An 18,599-nucleotide genomic window follows, 5' to 3' on the forward strand; every position below is an offset into this window, starting at 1 on the left:
CTTCGGAGGCCGCCGTCTACAGGAGGTTCACAATCATCCAATTACACTGCATTTAAGCGAGGTGATTCACACATTTATTTATATAGGAATCGAGTCCAGAGTCATCCGAAACCCCTTTTTTGGCTTCCATACTGTGAGGAGACAGACAGTGCTGGTAAAACCCAGGGAAGGAAGTTCTCAGAACCACAAATATAGTGACTAGGGGAGTGGGGAGCAGAGCAAGTGTACATCTGGATCCATTTGCTCACTAATCATATTTTGGATTTTTTTTTTTTATTTCCCATACCCTCTGATGACTTCTCTAACTCTTCTTCCCTTCTGTCTCCTGGTTAATATCTTGTCCCTTCCCAAACTCTTTCTCCTACTTCACCTTTCCCCTCCCTTCAACCCTTTCTCCAAAACCCCACAGCCACTGACTTACAATTTGCCAGGACCAATGAAGGACATCCCGTCCCCTTTGCCACTGCTGGGGACTGCTACAGTGCCGCCAAGTGCCCGCAGGTATGTGCCAGGGATGCCGACCCACCGCCCCCAGGATCCACACCCCACCCTGGGCACCCTACCCCCAATCCTGGGCTGCATCTGTTTCTGCAAATGTAATCAGAATGGCAGCTGTAGCTCTGCAAGGCAGTTTGGCCACCTGTATCCAGGCCTCACAGATGCTCCCAGCCTCTCAGCTCCTAGGGGTGCTTCCTAAGGAAATGGTCACAGCCACGAGCCAGACTTCTGCATTCAGCAAAATGCATTGGTGATCATGGTAAAAACTTCTAAACAAATCAGATATCAGATGGCAAGCTTTGGTTAAACAAACAATGATGTTGGTAAATGTTTAATGACTGTCTCTCCAAGGGATGGAGGCAAAGGGAAGCAGTGGTTTGTAGCATTTGCCCATTTATGAGGTGTCAGTTTTCTCCCTGACTGGTTTCAAGTACCCAGTATCCTGTCACAAATAGGAGAGTTAGGGAGAGATGCACATGGTTGTCTCTCAAAAGGCAGTACAAACAGATTCCAACACTCTGCTGTCAGACGTTAAAAATTCTCAATATTGCATGACACAGAAAAACTGTCTGTCCAGTTTCCACTGTATAAGTGTGCAGTGTCTGGACCAAGAAGTGCAAAGCTGTCCCCTGGATTCTGTCTCCAGCAGAGCTGCTCAGTGGCAGTCTTACCCATTTGACAGTTGCGCGGGTTTTTGCCTCCTTAGTGGTGTGGCTTGTTAATTTGACTTGCCTTTTGAAACAGGCTGCTATAATCATCCTTGGCTCACGTTGCCAAATAGGCATCAGTCTTTGCCAGAGGCTTCTGCAAGGAGAGGGTAGGACACACGTAATGAATTAGGTGATTCTGGACAGAAGAACCTGGCCCCAGTTTTTTCGCTGGTTTACATAAGGTCTTTATAAAGCTGTTGTCAAACTCTGTGTTGGAAATCTTCGTGTTGCTGTGAGCCTTCACAGGTTCTAGCAACTGGGACTGGGAGATGCTCAGAGTGCCAGGCACTGCCTCCCCAGGATTCATTTACACACAACCAGAGACCATCCAAAGACAAACACATCTGAATTTTCTTTTAACGACGTGTTTTCTCAGCCCCGAGCTTTAGAAAGTATTGCTAAACATTTTAGAGAAGTGAAAAGGAAGCTCTCAGGGGAGAAAGAAAATAAACAAAGGACAGAATGTTAAAAGGGGCCTTTTCTCCATTACCCAGGAATTGAAAACTTTTGAAGTGCGGTTTCTTTAGAGCACTTGATGACTTCAAACACCCCATTCGTATGGGTTGCATTTAACAGCTTATAGATTGGCCTTCGCTGCCCTTTTCAAATGCCTCAGGATTTTCTTGTTTCGATATGTGCATCTTTGGGGAAACTTAAGTAAATAAGAGGTAATTTGCATTCGATTATTTTAATAACTCAGAGACAAAGGAACTGATTGATTTGCTAAATCCTGACACTAATGCAGTTGCTAAGTGAGAAAAGCAAAGCCAGTGAGAGGTTAACTTGTATTTTTTCCAGTCCATTCTTCAAATCGTATCAGATACTTTTAGAATTCAATTCCTTAGAATTTTTTGAGCATCAACTAAGCTGATGAAAGGTTGGAGTTTTTCAAATCACTTTTCTGCGGAAATGCCTGTAGAAACCAGGACTATGCAAACTACTCTGGAGCCCTGCTTGTCCTCTGATCCGTGACTGCAGAGATATGCTGTGTTTGACAGTCTGCTTCTTTTTCCTCCTCATCCACTGCTGTTGCTTTAAGGATCTATGTACCATTAAGGGTGGGTTCCCCAAGAGCTCTCAACTCAAGATGCAGCCAGAGTGTATGTTGTTATCCTGGTCACAGTGCATGTGGCGTTATTATTACTGATGCTGGTGTTATGAGTGTCTGCTGAGTGTTGACTACACTTGAGACACTGCTCAGCATTTCTAAATCAGTGTAGCATTTAATCATCCACAGCTTCCTGTGAGAATGCTCCCTTTTTCCAGATGAGGCAGCTGAGAGGTGTGGAGAGGTCAGGTAACTTATCCAAACCCACGCTGGTGCTCGGTAGAGGCCAGATTTGATGCCAAGTGCATCTGAGTCTGAATTCATGACAGCAGACGTGTCTGGCTGATCCGGTTTTCAGACAAGACTTGTACAGCATACACCCTTGTCCAGCTGAGAACAAAACCTTCCTTTGTCAAAGCTATGTCTTTTGCTGACCTTTCTGGAATAGCTAGTGTATGCATGCCTTAATCACCTTTACTCTGAAATCAGCAGCAGGAGATAGTAGCTAAAACTCTCATGCCCTTTAGACCCTGAAGATAAGGCCTTTGAGGACAGAGATATCCTGAACTGGAGCTGGGAAGGACAGTAGGTCTTCACTCCTCTGATGACACACAACTTTCAGAGTGCTAATCATCAACTAGGACGCTGGCTAAAAATGCAAATCCCTGACCCTGAAAAGGCCAGAGCGAGAATAAGAACAAAAACTTGTTTATCACCTGCTCTGAAAGGGCAGATCTAGCCAGCGTGTAATCTGCTCAGCTACGTGCTCAGACACTGAACACGGGGATCAGCCTGACACATCCTGGGGCTAGAAGCCTGCTCCTTCTAAGGACTTTGACGTCAAAGCATATCACGTCTGTCTTCTGAGATGTAGGCTGAACAGTCAGTCTTCATTGGAAACAGGATAGGGAAGGAACGAAGAGGATGTCCTTGGCAATAGTGAGGTCTGGGCGTTGTGATCAGTGTGGATCAGGGCAGGAAGGTTAGGAAGGTAAGAATTGGCCAGGTGGGCTAGTGCAGCATCCAAAAGCCAATGTCTAAGGAGGCTAGGCAAGGAGGGTTTTGAGCATCCGGTGTGACCACAATCACAGGGTATTGAAGTCACTCAACATGACAGCCACTAACATCTGCATAGTACTGTCATAAAACAAGTTCCAAAAATATTTTTAAAACATCACCTACTCTCTGCCAGGTAATGGGCTAGGGGTGTCATGCTTTCTGTAATTCTGTCTTATTACCCATTTTACAGATGGCCTCAGGAAGGGTAAGCCATTTGCCTGAGATCGTATTAAAGGCAGAAGAGTCAGGATTTTAGGATAAGTTCCTCCCCCTGACCACAGCACGACTGATGTTTTGGGCTGGATAATTCTCTGTTGTTGGGGACTAGGCTGTGCCTTGTAGGATATTTAGTAATAACTCTGGTCTCTCTGCATCAGCTGCTGGTGGCTCACATACACCCACCAGCTGTGACATGACAACCAAAAATGTCTTCTGAGATTGCCAGATTTCCCATGGGGGCAAAAATGTCCTCTGATGACATCCACCGATTTAAACTGCACTAATTCCTCCCCATCACCTCTGTGAATAGGAATGCTGTTTGTTCCCAGTGTACAGATGTAGGATTTAAGGCCCCTAAAGAGTTCATAAACTGTTTAGCAAGTATTTATGGAACCAACATGGAGTGGAAACCTCCAAGTTACACCTGATCCTGGAAGTCTTCATGGAAGAGCTAGGATGTAATATTGATATTTATTAAGGCTATATCAGGGCTTTCTGATGGCTCAGCTGGTAAATATATCCGCCTGCAATATGGGAGACCTGACTTCGATTCCTGGGTCGGGAAGGCCCCCTGGAGAAGGGAATGGCAACCCACTCCAGCATTCTTGTCTGGAAAATTCCATGGACGGAGAAGCCTGGCGGGCTACAGTCCATGGGGTTGCAAAGAGTCAGACATGACTGAGCGACTAACCACAGCAAGACTATATCAAATGCCTCATCTTATGTACAAACCATAACTGATACAAATAAGCAAAGCAATACCAAGTCCCACCCCTCAATAAGCTTACTGCTATATTGGAGAGAAAAAACTAACACAAAACAATAAGAAAATGCAGGACTAATACCAATATTTTTGAATATCTGTTAGGGACCAGCCATACAGTCCTCAGCTAATTTCATTTAGTCCTCACTATACTACTCTGTAGAAGGCACTGTTATTATTACCTTCCATTTTACAGATGGACAAACTGAGGTTCCTACAGGGTAAATCATCTGTCCACATGAAAAAGCCAACTTTACACTTAGGTCTGATTAGGTGTGAGCCCCCGCCTCACTACTCTCTTTGATGTATTTAAGACTGTTTTGACAAAAAACTGCATCCTAAAGCTCAGAGAGGAAGCTTTCACCCACTGTCTGCAGTTCTTGCAGAAAGCACACTTTTAACTCCCAAACTGCTCATGAATCTATTTAAGATGCCTTTATGGAGTCATTTTTGCAAGAGAGAAATACACAGAGACAGATGGAGAAGGCAAGAAAGGCTCTCTGGTGCACTGTCTCCTTGGAAATAAAAATGGAAACACCCTAGGCCACGCTTGGAAAGGAATCCCACAGCACAGCTGGGAGGTGTGGGTTCCCTGGGCCTGGAAGCTTGGCTGGTCCCTACCTTGGTCCAGTGCAGGCCGCGCGCGCCCTCTGCAGGCTAATCTCGAGAACGCGCCACTCCTTTGAAGTCTCGCCCTGCTGTGCTTAGGACTTGGCGTGCTCAGCGCCGTGGGGAGCTGAAGCCCAGGAAGCTTTGGCAGCCAGATCTTGTTAAAAAAATTACACTGTGGCATTTTGTTCCTGTAGGAATCTGATAATTGTGAGCAACATCAGGATTGCTGTGTTAGGGACGCAGAATAGCGGTGGTTGAGAGTGAGGACTTTGAAGTTAGGAAAATGTGAGTTGGGCTTTTAGTGTTTCCTGGAGAAGTTAATCACCTTTGCCAGGCCTCCCTGTCCCCATCTGTGAAGAAAATCCCCTTCAGATTGCTCTTGCAAGGATGGATGAGATGATGCATGTAAAGTGCCTTGTTCAGAACCGCCCCCCACCACCACCACTACAAAGAACCCTCAGTCATTAGCTATCATAATGAATTAATATCTTTCTCCAGGTTACCTTTTTATTGTGTGGGACCTTTGCTCAGGATGTCACGTGGACTAAAAATCTTGTTCACTGGCCATTTATTCCAGGGTCGTTTTAGCATCAACCTTTACGGAACCGGTTTGTCTCTAACTGAATCTGCCAGATGGATCTCCCAAGGGAATTACGCCGTCTCTGACATCAAGAAGTCCCCGGTAAGGGTCCCCATGGCTTGGAGGATGAGTTCTGTTTTCTCCTCCTCTTTCCCTCCTGAGGCTATGGTGCTAAAGGAACTTCCTCAAACCATTTTACAAAGTGTCAGGAAGAAAATTGAGGACATAAATGGGAGGTTGACGCATGGACAGGTGAGTGGAGCAGAGTCTTGCTTACCCTTCTGATGAATTCTTCCTAGAGATGTGAACCTGAGGACCACTGGAGCAATTAGAAGGATGCCTAACCAGGAAGCCAAAAGCACTCAGCAGCCTCTAAGGGCGTGTGTGGCTCAGATATCTTGCAATTAATTAACCAGCATGCAATTAACCTGTGTGAGCTTAGGGACAGTGATTTCTGTTTCAGAAGAAATGAAATAATACAAAAAGGGCTGGAAAAGAGTCATTCATCAGGTGGGTTTCTGGAGAATGAGAGAAAAACTCACAGGCTCTACAAGTCAGTTCTTCTTGCTCTAAAATCTAGCTGTTCACGGTGGGATCACCCCAGAGCAGCCGAATTACCTGGGAGCTTGTTGACAGTGAAGTTTCTGGGGCCCCAGAACTTCTGAGCAAGACCTACACCTGAGCAAGCTCTCAGATGGACACTCTGAATCCGCTCTGGTCTGCATATGTTGCTCAGCCTGGGAGTATGTTAGAGTCACTTGGGAAAGTTTAAGATGCATATACCTGGGCCCCATCCAGATTCACTGAAAGGGAATCTGTGACAGGGGCAGAATTTGAAATTCCCCAGGGATGTCTAATGTCTAAGCTGGGGCAGGAAGCGCTGCCCTTTCCAGCCAAGAAGTTCCGAGGACACGGGGCAGGAGCTGACCTACAGGCAAATGGGAAGCTTACAAGGTGTGGCCTGTGGCCCCAGTCCTGCCACAGCTGTGACCTCTGTCTCAGGGTCTCCTCAGAAAAGTAAGTAATGGACGGAGAAGGAGAGAACTAGAAAGTAGGGTATTACTTCAAGGTGAGGTTGCCAACAAAATACAGGATGCCCAGTTAAATTTGAATTTCAAATAAGGAAGGTTTTTTTTTGTTTTGTTTTGTTTTTTTTACTATAAGCACGTCTAAAACATCGTATGGTACATACTTTTTCTTAAAAAAAAAAAAAAGTGTTGTTTATCTGCAATTCACATCTGACTGGGCATCCGGTGTTTTTATTTGCTAAACCCTATGAAAATCTGAATATAAAGAAACAGCTCAATCAACCTGCTTCCACCCAGGAAAGAGAAGAAACATCAATTATGATGTTCTAGGAATATTTCAGAGGTTTTTTTGGCTTCAAGGGTTACATTTGTGTCTTTGAGAAAAAAAAAAAAAACAACTTCTTTTCTCTGTGAAAGTCAATTAACTCCTTCAACTCTGATTTAACTAAATAGCTATATCAATTGCATATAATTTAATCATTAATTTTTTTGCTTGTACTGAAAGGAATAGAACCGAGAGACAGCACACTTGCTGTGCTTTACGGTGGGCCCAGGAATTATGTTCTTATGTTCTACTATATATTATGTTTCAGTGACCAAGAGAGACAAAAAAAAAAAATGCATTGCCTCAAACATGGTCATACTTAAACCACGATTATGTAGAAAGCCATCTATGTAAACGGTATTGAAACCTTAGTTTCAATTTTGTTATGTCATTGCAGTGTTCATCCAGAACCTAAAAATAATTGCAGCCTGGCGCGCCACCTTGTGGAGACAATGATCACCACCCTGCCGAGATGGGCTAGTTGTTCCCCTAGCCTTAGGGGGAAGTTCTGCCTGTGCTGAAGGGAATTGGTTTCACAATTGCCTGTCAGAGTTTTTTTTTTTTTAATCTTGGTGTTCCATGACAGCTCAGAGAGACAGCTCAAAATTAGTCTCAAGGGTCTGTCGAGCACTCCTTATTATTCCCCATGAGCCAGAACTAAGCAATCTGTAGTTCCTAGCAGCCCCCAGAAATGAGGCTTCATGTGCCTGACCTGCTATGCGGTCCACAGAGCAGCATCCTCTAGGGATGCTCCATGAAAATAGGCTTCCACAGCCTAAGACACTTGGGGGAAAATTGTATATTTTATTTCCTTCTGGAAGAGTCACAGTAACTATGCGTGTATTGGAGGTTGGAATAAAGTGTACAGGAAGGAAACCTGTGTGGTTCTGTTGAAGCCAGCATTTCCCTAAATCAGTGGTTCTCAAACTTGGGCCAGGACTTGCTAAAACACAGCCAGCCTGAGGAGGGGCCTGAAATGTACATTCCCAACAATTTTCCAGGTGATGCTGATGCCCTGGTCTGGGACCACGTTTTGAAAACCACTGACCTCAGTTAAACCAGTCACAGAGCCTTCTCTTCAAAGTCAGACCTTAATTTCCCCAAATTACCATTGTTCCACACAACACACTTTGAAAAACTGTGTCACATCCTGCTCCCACCTTGCCTTACAACTGTCTTGCTTCTGAGGGGCTGAGGCCGATCTGCTCTATTTTGCACAGAGCCTGGCCAGTCCTGATCGTCTCTCCAAACAGCCCTGCTTTGATTCAATCCTCTCATCTTCACACTTCACTTTCTTTCACTTTTCTGCTGGGAGCACCAGAAGGAAAAACAATGAAATCCTCCATTTTCTAAACCTGCTTGGTGATAAAATGTTTTTTCCCCAACAAAAACTAAAGGAAAGCTCTAGTCATTCAGAGTAAAACTGAATTACCAGAACTACTTGTAGAGTGGGTACACAGTCTCACCAACAGGAACAGACCTGGTGAAAATAAGTCTCAGTGTCAGGTTCATTATTGGCTGCCCGTATATGTGTAGTGGGAAGCATTCTTTTTTTTTTTTTTACTGATAAGGATTTTTGTTATTGAAATAGCCTCTATTATTGACAGAACCTCTGTTTACTGGGCAGTTTACATGCATTCAGCCCCAGTCCTCCAGGTTACTCATTGAATTCTTGGGAGAGCACTGAAATCAAAGCCCACAGAGCCACAGAGTATAGAGGTTAAGCCTCCAGGCCCTTAAGTCAAGATCACCTGACATGCTTTTACCAGCTCTGCCATTGTGGCAAGTTATTTAGCTTCTCAGGGTCCTCAATTTCTTCATTTATAAAATGGGTATCGTGGTGGTCTTACCCAGTTGGGTTCTTGTGAAGCATAAATGAAATAGGGAGATAAAGCTGCTTGCATGTCACTGGACAGGCAGCAGGGACACGGTAAGTACTAGCTGTTAATGTTATTACATTTTCATAGGCCCAAGGCTTGCCATAAGGTTGCAGAATTGGTCATGGTGGTGAAAGATGCAAGCTTGCTTGTGATGGGAGGACGGGACTGCAGCCTGAGCGGAGGCTGAGCCTGGACCTGGCTGGTACCAGCCACACCATGTGGATTTTGGCCACACAGGCCTTTCCCCATCCAGGACTGAGGCATATGGGACGCCTCCTGGGTCCAGGCATGGGCTTCTAGACAAATGCTTTGACTGTACCAAGTTTCTGCCCTGTGGGTGAGGGGCAGCCAGACAGAAAGGGCGTAACTTGGCCCACCTGTAAGATTGGAGAGAAAAGGTTAGCATTCTGAGCTCCTCTGCCATTGACATTTTGTGCTTCCCCAACTCGTGAGTGCACTCAGGGTGTGAGAGGATCCTCAGCCCCCATCCGGGAGAGTCCTCCCTGCCACTGCTCCCCCCACCCCGAAAGATGCCCATTCTCAGAGCTACTGTCTTGCCTTCCGTCCCGGAGGAGGTTCCAGAATGGCCCTCAGAGCCAGGCACAGTGAAGGGAGGTTCCTGTAAGCAGGATGGGAGGAGTGTCCTTGGGTCTCTGTTCCTAGGGGATGGGGCAGGGTCCTAGAGGAGCTGGGAGCCTGTGTTTCTGAGGGCTGGGTGCCTGGCTCTGAGGCCTAACCATCACTGTTTTTCTGGGGGAAGAGCTCTAAATCCAAGGATTACTTTGAAATTAAAAATTAAAGTTGTATTACTGTATGGGAGATGGACTCAATTCCTGTTTTTCTTTTTTTTATCTTTCAGTTCATTTACAACCAATGGAGTTTAAGTAGCATGAGATAAATGTGTGTGTATGTGTAGCAAGCACAGAATCAGTTTTCTTTTATCTACTATAAGCTGCATCCTAACCCACAATTCATTTGTGAAAATTAATTATCCACCAAGTATAAAAATCATACATTTACTACAGACAAGTGGAGTGAAACTACCTTTTACATATGTGTACATTTTATTCTGTATGATCCCATAGAAGTTAGATATTTATACATTGTGTGTGTGTGTGTGTGTGTATACATTTGTGAATGTGTGATTAGAACTTTATTTGGAAAAAAAACAAATACTGTTGTTTTTTTTTTAAATGGACAGTTTCACTCCCAGCAGCTCCAAAGAAATGTAAATAAGCACACTTCAATCAAAGATGTGCTGGCTTTCCTAAATTACACGAATCAACCTCCCTTGGTCATATTGACTGCAGAAAGCAGAGAAAAGAGTGAAAAGTATGAACTATAAACTGTTCTTAATGGAACACAGAGTCACTCATTTTAATTATATGTAATACTCAAACTCTGCTAACAAAATATTTATTGAAAAGAGATTTTTAGAGGACCTGCTTTAATAAGAGAAATAAAAATGATTTACAGTTAATGTTTCATTGTATGAGAGTGGGTACTTCAAAAGTGCTGGAAAACATACCTTTTTTCTGAAATAGGCACTGTTTCCATGACAATCATGTTTATGCTATTTATTTTGTCAGTATATATATTTTTTATTCTGTACTAGAAATAAGTGTTGGTTCAACCTTTACCTAAATGACATTAATAGAGTCCTAGTTAATGAAATAACATGACCATTGCAGAGCGAGTATCAGCGATTTTATAATTACCCAGACTATTCCTCAGCTCCATGAGAACAGGCTGTGATGGAAATTCACACAGTAAAAGCACCATTATGACAATGATCACTAATAATTGAGCACGTACATTAGATCAAGTGCTACTCTGGGCACTTTATATGCTTTCTTTCATTTGCAGTGAACCTATAAGGGGAGACTTGTATTATCCCCATTTTACAGATACACCAGAAAACTGAGGCTTGAAGAGGTTATTTAAAGATATGATGCAAGTCTGAGGTAATCTGATCTCTGCTGCTGGAGCAGGAAGAGTTTGGGTAAAAAAAAAAGCTTTGATGAGGCAGAAGGCATTTCTACTATGTCAACATCCTTAAGGCCACCAGACCTATATACTTCAGCCTAGGGGAAAAGTTCCTGGCTAGAAAGCCAGTTGATCTGGCATCAGGTCTAGTTGATGATGTCAGACTAGCTCCAGAACTAACACGGGCCCCTAAAACCAAGACCCAGTGGGGTGATAGAACTCAATCTTCCACCTTATTCTTGTGCATGCACGCTCAGGCACTCAGTCATGTTCGACTCTTTGTGACTCCTTGGACTGTAGCCCACCAGGCTCCTCTGGCCGTGGGATTTTCCAGGAAAGGATACTGGAGTGATTTGCCACTTCCTCCCTCCGGAGGATCTTCCTGACTAAGGGATCCCACCCGCATCTCCTGCATTGCAGGCGCATTCTTTATCACTGAGCCATCAGAGAAGCCCTCCAAGTTAATCTCACTCATAATCAAAAGCATGCAAATTTTTACAAGAGTGAAACTTACATATTTTTTTCCCATCAAAATTGGCAACTATTTTTCTTTTTCTTTTTTTAAATTGTTTTCAAAATACTTCCATACTTGGGCCATATGATTCAAATATGGCCCAAAGAGATCCTGAAATGTGCACACAAGTATGATTCACACCAGCATTAGTCCCAGTGGAGAAAAACATCTTAGATGCCAAACCTCGTACAGGAGTCAGGGGTGGAGGGTGGCTCATATGACATGGTAATTTACAAACTGGGATATGATGCCACAGTTAAACAAGGGGTTTTTCATAGCATGGGAAAGGATTAAGGGGGCTGATTAGCATTTGAATTGCAGCTCACAGAGAAGAGCGCGTACTTGTTCAGTACTTCTATTCATTCAACAAATGTGTGTTTAGACCACTGCTAGGTTCTGGGGACCCTAGTATTCTAACAAGGCACTGGCCTTGCCGTCGTGGGGCTTACATTCCAGGGGGAAGACAGACATAAAGAGAGAAGTACCCCATTTTATAGGGTGCTGTGCAGCTGGTAACTCGGTCAGAACAATTTCTCAGAAGAAGTGGCCTCCAGGCTGAGTTCTGAAGAATTTACCAGACAAAAGCTGGTAAATGCACACAGAGTCCAGTTCACACTGAGAGGGAGAAGGCGGATAGTTCCAGCTAGAGGAACTGCATGTGCAAAGGCCCTGTGTTAAGAGGCAAGTTAGAGGAACAACCCAAAGAAATGCAGAGGGGAAGAACAGAGCAAGATAAATCCAGACTGGTAGGACTGTACAAGGCTAGAGACCAGGGTTCAGCAAACCATTTCTGTAAAGGCCCAGATAGTAAATATTTTAGGTTTTGCCATCCAGGAGGTGAAAATCATGGATATTACATATATATTTATATGACAAGAGTGAAAACAAATTTGCACAAAAAATTTAGTGATTAAATCCAAAACAGAATAATAATTGAGTGTAAATTTGTGTTGTCCAGAATCTACCAAGGAAATGAATGAAATATTGAGAAAGGATAACATTTTGTTTAATCAGCATTCTCTATGACCAGAATTGCTTTGAAGTGTTTATTTGTTAATGCTGATCTGAAATGAGATGTTCTGCACTTCATCTTTATGAATGTCTTTTTGCAGAGATAGGTATTGCCAAACACTACTATCATCTACAACCACATCATTTTAATTGAACATATTCATGCCTTGGCAGCTGTTGGTGGAATTCCGTTAGATTTCTCACTTGGTATTTGCCCTTCTGCATGTCATTACATTACAGATGAATAACTTGTAATTGAAGGTGAGGTGGAAGCTCTCCTCAGTTACCTCATTAGATGGATTTTGAAATATGAACATTTCCTTTGCACTTACATCCATGTCCAAAAAATGCTGCTGAAAATGTAGTTCACACTTACAAAGTATATCACTATAAATATATGTAGAATAGCAATAAAGCTTCTCATTTTTAACATTTGGCAGATTGGGAAGTGTACAAAGCACCTTAACATGATTTATGAGTCATACAATGTTAGTTGTTATTGAAATGACTTTACCACAGTATAACTTTTGCCTATAAGTGCAGTTTTTTGCCTTGTAGTTTTAGCTTCAGTTCATTAAGAAACATTATCAAGTCAGCAGCAAAAGATAATGTCCAAAACCATTAAGTGTTCAATGACAGTGACTGAGAACAGTTCTTCTCATTCAGAAAATTATTTATCCTGTCCCTGAGCTCAAAATTCATGATAAAACTTTACCACTCCTAAGTCATCCAACTGGTGTATGTTAGGATAAGTCAGAGTATTTAACTTCTCGTCCTGACCCCAAAATTCCCAAAACTGATGAAGATTAAGTCTATGATAGAAAAAGAATTTCATTATTAACACTGTGGGTTCCATAACACTAGATATGTTCGTGTATTTTCCACAGTGAATAATCACAGGCTTTAAACATCTTACATTTTCACAAGCTTTGTAAATTGGTCCAAATAAAGCTTTTCCTTCTCCACACATGGATCTTACCATTATTAGTTGTCAACACATCTTAGCAGATTCCTCTTCAGTTTTTCTGATTACTATTTTCTCTATCTCTTTGATATACTGATACTTCTTCTACACAGAGCATTCATAGAGACTAATTATTTGTTTCCTTCACACTCAGCACGGTCTCCTCAAACAACGGAAAGAGTATCAGTAAAATCTGTCTTCTCACCAAAAACCACAGGAAACCATTCCAATTTGCTTTTTTTTTTAATTGTTTATTGATGTGGCTCCCAAATGTCATTAAATTTTTGAGCAACTGGTCTTGCCAAAAGGATAACAGTGTTCAACAAACTGATTTTCTCTGGCCATATGCCTTCTGCTGTTACAATTAAACAAGATTTCATGAACTCACCACCAAGTAGACTGTTTTCTTTGTGTCGCTAACAAGTGGGCCACTTGGACACTTACATATTTTCATCTTTTATCGTTACTCACTTTGATTTCTTATTTTTGTGAAGAATTACACTATGATGAGATATTCTAAGTTTTCCAAATTCCTGAGCATTGCTTGCCTGGGAGTTGGGGATACCATGCACATGCTAAATGTGGTGATATTGGTGTATAGTGTGTTCTTTTACCACAACTTCAGTGTCATTGTGTGCTTCCCCATTGGCTCAGTGACAGAGAATCCGCCTGCAGTGCGGGAGACGCAGGAGGCACAGGTTTGATCCCTGGGTTGGGAAGATCCCCTGGAGGAGGAAATGGCAACCCACTCCAGTATTCTTGCTAGGAAAATCCTGTGGACAGAGGAGCCTGGTGGGCTACAGTCCATGGGGTTGCAAAGAGTTGGACATGACTGAGCATGCACATGCGCAGTATCATTGCATGATGAATGCAGGGCTTTGCCGTGTAAATGTGACAATAGAATAATCCATCCTACTGTACCTTAAAAGTACAATAAAGTCTACTTTTTTTGTCTTTTCTTATTTTGATGTACACTGGTTATAAAAATAAAATGTTATAATACAGCAGTACACATGCCACTCAAAACAGGTTACAGTGTATCACTGTGTGATGTGTATCACTGTGTGATGCAGTGTGAGACTGTGAGAACAACCACTTACCCTGCTGTTGTAATATGAAAGCAGCCACAACATGAGGAAAGTGAATGGATGTGGCTGTGTTCTGATAAAACTTTATTGACGGGCCCTGAAATTTTAATTTTATGTCCAGAAATAGTATTCTCGGTTTGCTGCTTCCCAACCCTTTAAAAAGATAAACGCTCTTCTTGACACTGGTAGCTATGTCAATAATCAGGTTAAAAGCAAAGCAATTCTTTTGAGTGCTTTCCTTTGGTTCTTAATGAGTAGATAGATTTCTACTGAGACTCTTCAGCAGTGTGTTTGAGGAGACCATGCTGAGTGTGAAGGGACTCAAGATTAGTCTCCATGAATGGTCTGTGTGGGAGAAGTGCAGGTAAGGATATTTCAAAGACGGTGAGAAAGCATTGGGGCCAAAAGACTAAAGTTCACTCTGTGAAGATACAGGCTGTACGAACACGGGACATACAGGCCATCATTTCTCAGCCCCTGCTGAGAAGTCCTACCTGCTGTGCATACAGGAATGAGTCCCCCCAAAGCCAGCGCAAGCCCCAGAACCGTAGTAGCCAAGCAGGTGGACTAAGACGATGCATCTTTTTTTTTTGCAGGATGGTACCCGGGTCGTCGGGAAATGCGGTGGTTACTGTGGAAAATGTGCTCCGTCCTCTGGCACTGGCCTGGAGATTCGAGTTTTATAGTTAAGGTAAGCGTCTCTGTCCTTCTCTTTCTCGCACTCACTCTCTTGCCTTCTCGTTCTGTAGTCTAATGATTAGCAAATGTAGGTGGGTCACTTGCCCCCAGACAGGGGAAGCTGACCCAGTGCTTTTCAGTCTTGTGTCTCCTGCTCATCTGTCCTTGCACGCCTGTGGCCATCTGCTCTCCACCTTGGACGTGCGGTCCCCAGACATCCTGCACGAGGTTCCTCTGCAATGCTTATTAAAAATGCTGCTGCCTGGGCTCCATCTCTAGAGGTCCTGCTACGTTGAGTGGAGGTGGATCTAGGAATCTGTATTTTTAATGCAGGAAATTCTAATGCAGAAGATTCACAGATCAGCCTTTGAGAAATAATGCCAAGGGTATTATGAGAGTAATATTAATAACATTCGTTGACCCCTGGCTGGGTGTCATGCACCATGCTGGTTAGGCATTATTTCCGTGCATCCTCACAACGAAGCCACAGTCTGGGGCTGTTACCCTCATTTTACAGACGGAAGCTGAGATCCACAACAGTTAAGCAGCTGGCTTAAGTTCACCATGGATTCCCTTGGCAGAACCCAGGAGGGTCCTACACACAGCCAGTGCTCTCAGTTAATGCACTCTTCTGCACACTTGTAACTCACGGTGTGATCCAAGGACCAGCCTGATCTGTATCACGTGGGAGCTTATTAGAAAAGCAGGATCTCTGGCCTCATTCCAAATCTTCAAAGTCAAAAATCTGCATTTTAACAAAGGCGCAGGAAAGTTTCCCTGTTAAAAGTCTGACAATTCCTGGCGTGACTACATTATGCTGGCAAGTGCTCCCTCTGCTGGGCAGAAAAGTGAACTAATCACTCCTTCTCATCTCATTGCCTTTCACGTATAAGAAATGAGCTCAGCCAACTCACGCGACCCTTCTACATCTTCCTTCAAGCTTCCAGCAGCCCGTTATCTTTTCTAGGCTCTTCAAGATCCTGCCAAAGGAATACATAGCTGACACTTGTGTATCAGTTTCAGTGTTTAATCGTCTGTATTAAAAATTATGATCTTAAGGTAGAAATATTTCCACTGCAGGAAGCAACAGGGGAAAAAGAAAAGGAAAACAAACTTACTGTCTTAAGTAACTGAGATATCTAAGCAGTGGTCTATCTCCAGGCATGGTTGGATCTTGAGGCTTAGAGTCATCAGGGCTCTTTCTTTCTCCATACATCAGCAATGCTTGCCTCTTGAATGACTTTGTTCTCAGACAGACCATCTCCTCCGCACTATGGTCCCTGGCAGTTCTAGGCTTACATCATCTTTATATCTCATAGGCCTTAGTAAATGCTCACCTCTGACATCTGTTTTGCGCAAGAACTCTGGCTCTGATTTGTCATATGGCCATTTCTGAACCAGTCACAACGTCCAGGAGACTGGGATCATGTACCCACCTAGAGTCAGGTGACTGACAGCTTCATTTGGAAGAGAGATGGTTACCAAAGGACCAGAAAGAGTTTGCTATCAGAAAAGAAGAGATGGAGTAAAGGAAGGTGAAGTCAGGGGACCTCCATTTGATTTGTATTATTATATTTTATATCTAATAAAGTGTATTTTATGCATATCTTATGAGTAGTAACATTTGAATGAGCACATACACATAATATTTATATGTCTGTACCAAAGGACTAGAAGGTAATACACCAGTACGTGAAGAACATTATCTCAGGCTGGGGGAATCACAGGCTGGTGGCTTTTTATTTTACTCTTTATATATCCTTGAAATTTCCAGTTTCTTGTAGCAAGCATTATTTTTTAAGTTCTATATGTAACATTTTCTGACTTACCCATTCTTGACTTATGTCATTTGAGACAGAAGATTTACATTTCCTGGTTGGTTCATTTGTTTTCAGGTGCTCTGAAGAGGAAGCCATTATGGGATGGATGAAGGATAGTGATGAAATACCTCCACCTTAAAATTTGTGTGTGTGTGTGTGTGAGAATTTGTGTGCCTGTGTGTGTGTGTACATATGCATATATATATACTTATATACACACACATATGTATATATATGTGTGTGTATATAAATGTGGAATAACCTAATGATGTAAAGTTTAATATTTATGTTTGAAATTATTTATTGTGATGTAATATTTTTGTACGTAAAATGATTCTATTATGACTGCCTTTCACATTATTTCCTCCTCTGCAGTCAGACCACTGCATTTTACGTACTCTACATTATATGTAGTACTATGACAAAAGTGATCCTTTATTATCACGGTACACTATTGTTTACTTTCTATCTGTAAATGTTTTATGTTACTTTTTTTAATTGTAATTTTTTATAAGAAACACCTTAGCTACCATCAAGGTGCTACAAGAGTTGTATGAGGATATTTGGCATTTCTAGGAATGTGTCATTAGCCAATTGTTAATTTAGTGATGTCACAGATTGTACCAGCTATTAATTATGTTAAGTATCTATTCAGTTTCGTGTGATCTCTGGGAAAAAAAATTGCTGCCTTGGTGCTAATATTGTGTGTATTTAAGTGATAATCGGACTCAGAACTGTAAACACTTTTAATAGAAGGGAGAAGCCGAAGGACAACTTTCAATGGACAGAGTCACTTGGATAAAATAAGACCAATTGTTTACCCTTGTTTTTAGACATGGCTTCTTGGAAAGAGAATGGGACTTTGTTCTTGTTGTTATTCTTATTAGTACATTGCTTCAGTTAATGGTGCCTTCATCTCTCTGGTTAAAGAGAGGGTCCTTCAAGCAGCTTCATTACAGAGTGACGTTGAGCCAATGAGAGCCACTCAGCGTTTTGCCAAGATAACTCCGAAATGGTGTCTATGTCAACAACTGCGACAGAGGATACATGGGGTGGGGTGAACTTCAGCCTCCCCAGTACACCTGGAGAAATCCAGAACTGGAATCTTAGTCATCAGGATTGCCTTTTGCATGAAAACTTTGGCTAGTGACTTAGCCCCTTTGAGCCATGAACCTTAAACCCTGTCAGTGTCCATGGCTGCTGCAGTAATCGGCATTCACGAGTAAAATGAACTATGGAGTACAAGATGCCTGAGTCTTACTTATCTTTGGATCCATTCATCTGTGGAAGTCCTGTTTGTTACTTCTTTGCAAAATGGAGCTGCCAAAGCCATGGTCTTTCTGCCCTTCCAGCCTGATGGAAGAAGAGTCATCACCCCTGTCAGACACTCGATTTGAGAAACCTCCCACTCCCAAAAGCCAAAGAGATTAGGAGAAACCTGTCAGTATTCTCCAAACCCACACAAACTTCAGAGTGCTCCAGGAAGTTATATTCAATGTATGAATAAGTGTTATCTCCTTTATTAATACCTTGTGAAAATATACTGCGAATAAATACCATGACCACATCCAAACATTTGTGTTTCACGTGATTTCTGGACACTTGATTCAAGATGGGATGAACATGCCTCTAGTTTTGTTTTGTTTTGTTCTAGTTTTTAAGATTACCAGATTGAGAAGAAATGCAGGCTTTCTTAATCCCATTAGTTGCATTTGCCATTCTGGAGACAGGTAAAGAATGGGGACTGTCTCAAGGTTTGTCTTTTCATCACTTAAATCAGTTAGTTGAAGTGGTTATTCTGAAAATTAGACAAAGA

At 42.5% G+C, this 18,599-nt stretch overlaps 1 protein-coding gene across 1 annotated transcript in view; it reads left to right on the forward strand.

Annotated features, from left to right (window-relative positions):
- ADAMTS9 (ADAM metallopeptidase with thrombospondin type 1 motif 9) overlaps positions 1-18,356 on the forward strand; it is a 164,716-nt gene extending 146,360 nt beyond the window's left edge. The window contains exons 37-40 of the mRNA XM_081524492.1: positions 410-501; positions 5,487-5,591; positions 14,882-14,976; positions 16,859-18,356. Coding sequence (XP_081380618.1) covers positions 410-501; positions 5,487-5,591; positions 14,882-14,971 — 287 coding nt within the window. The 3' untranslated portion in view covers positions 14,972-14,976; positions 16,859-18,356. The remainder of the gene's footprint in view (positions 1-409; positions 502-5,486; positions 5,592-14,881; positions 14,977-16,858) is intronic.
- The last annotated feature ends 243 nt before the right edge of the window (positions 18,357-18,599 follow it).

The sequence above is a fragment of the Giraffa tippelskirchi genome, chromosome 9, assembly GCF_054371585.1.
Source record: "Giraffa tippelskirchi isolate mGirTip1 chromosome 9, T2T-mGirTip1v1.2.pri, whole genome shotgun sequence".
Classification (NCBI taxonomy): domain Eukaryota; kingdom Metazoa; phylum Chordata; class Mammalia; order Artiodactyla; family Giraffidae; genus Giraffa; species Giraffa tippelskirchi.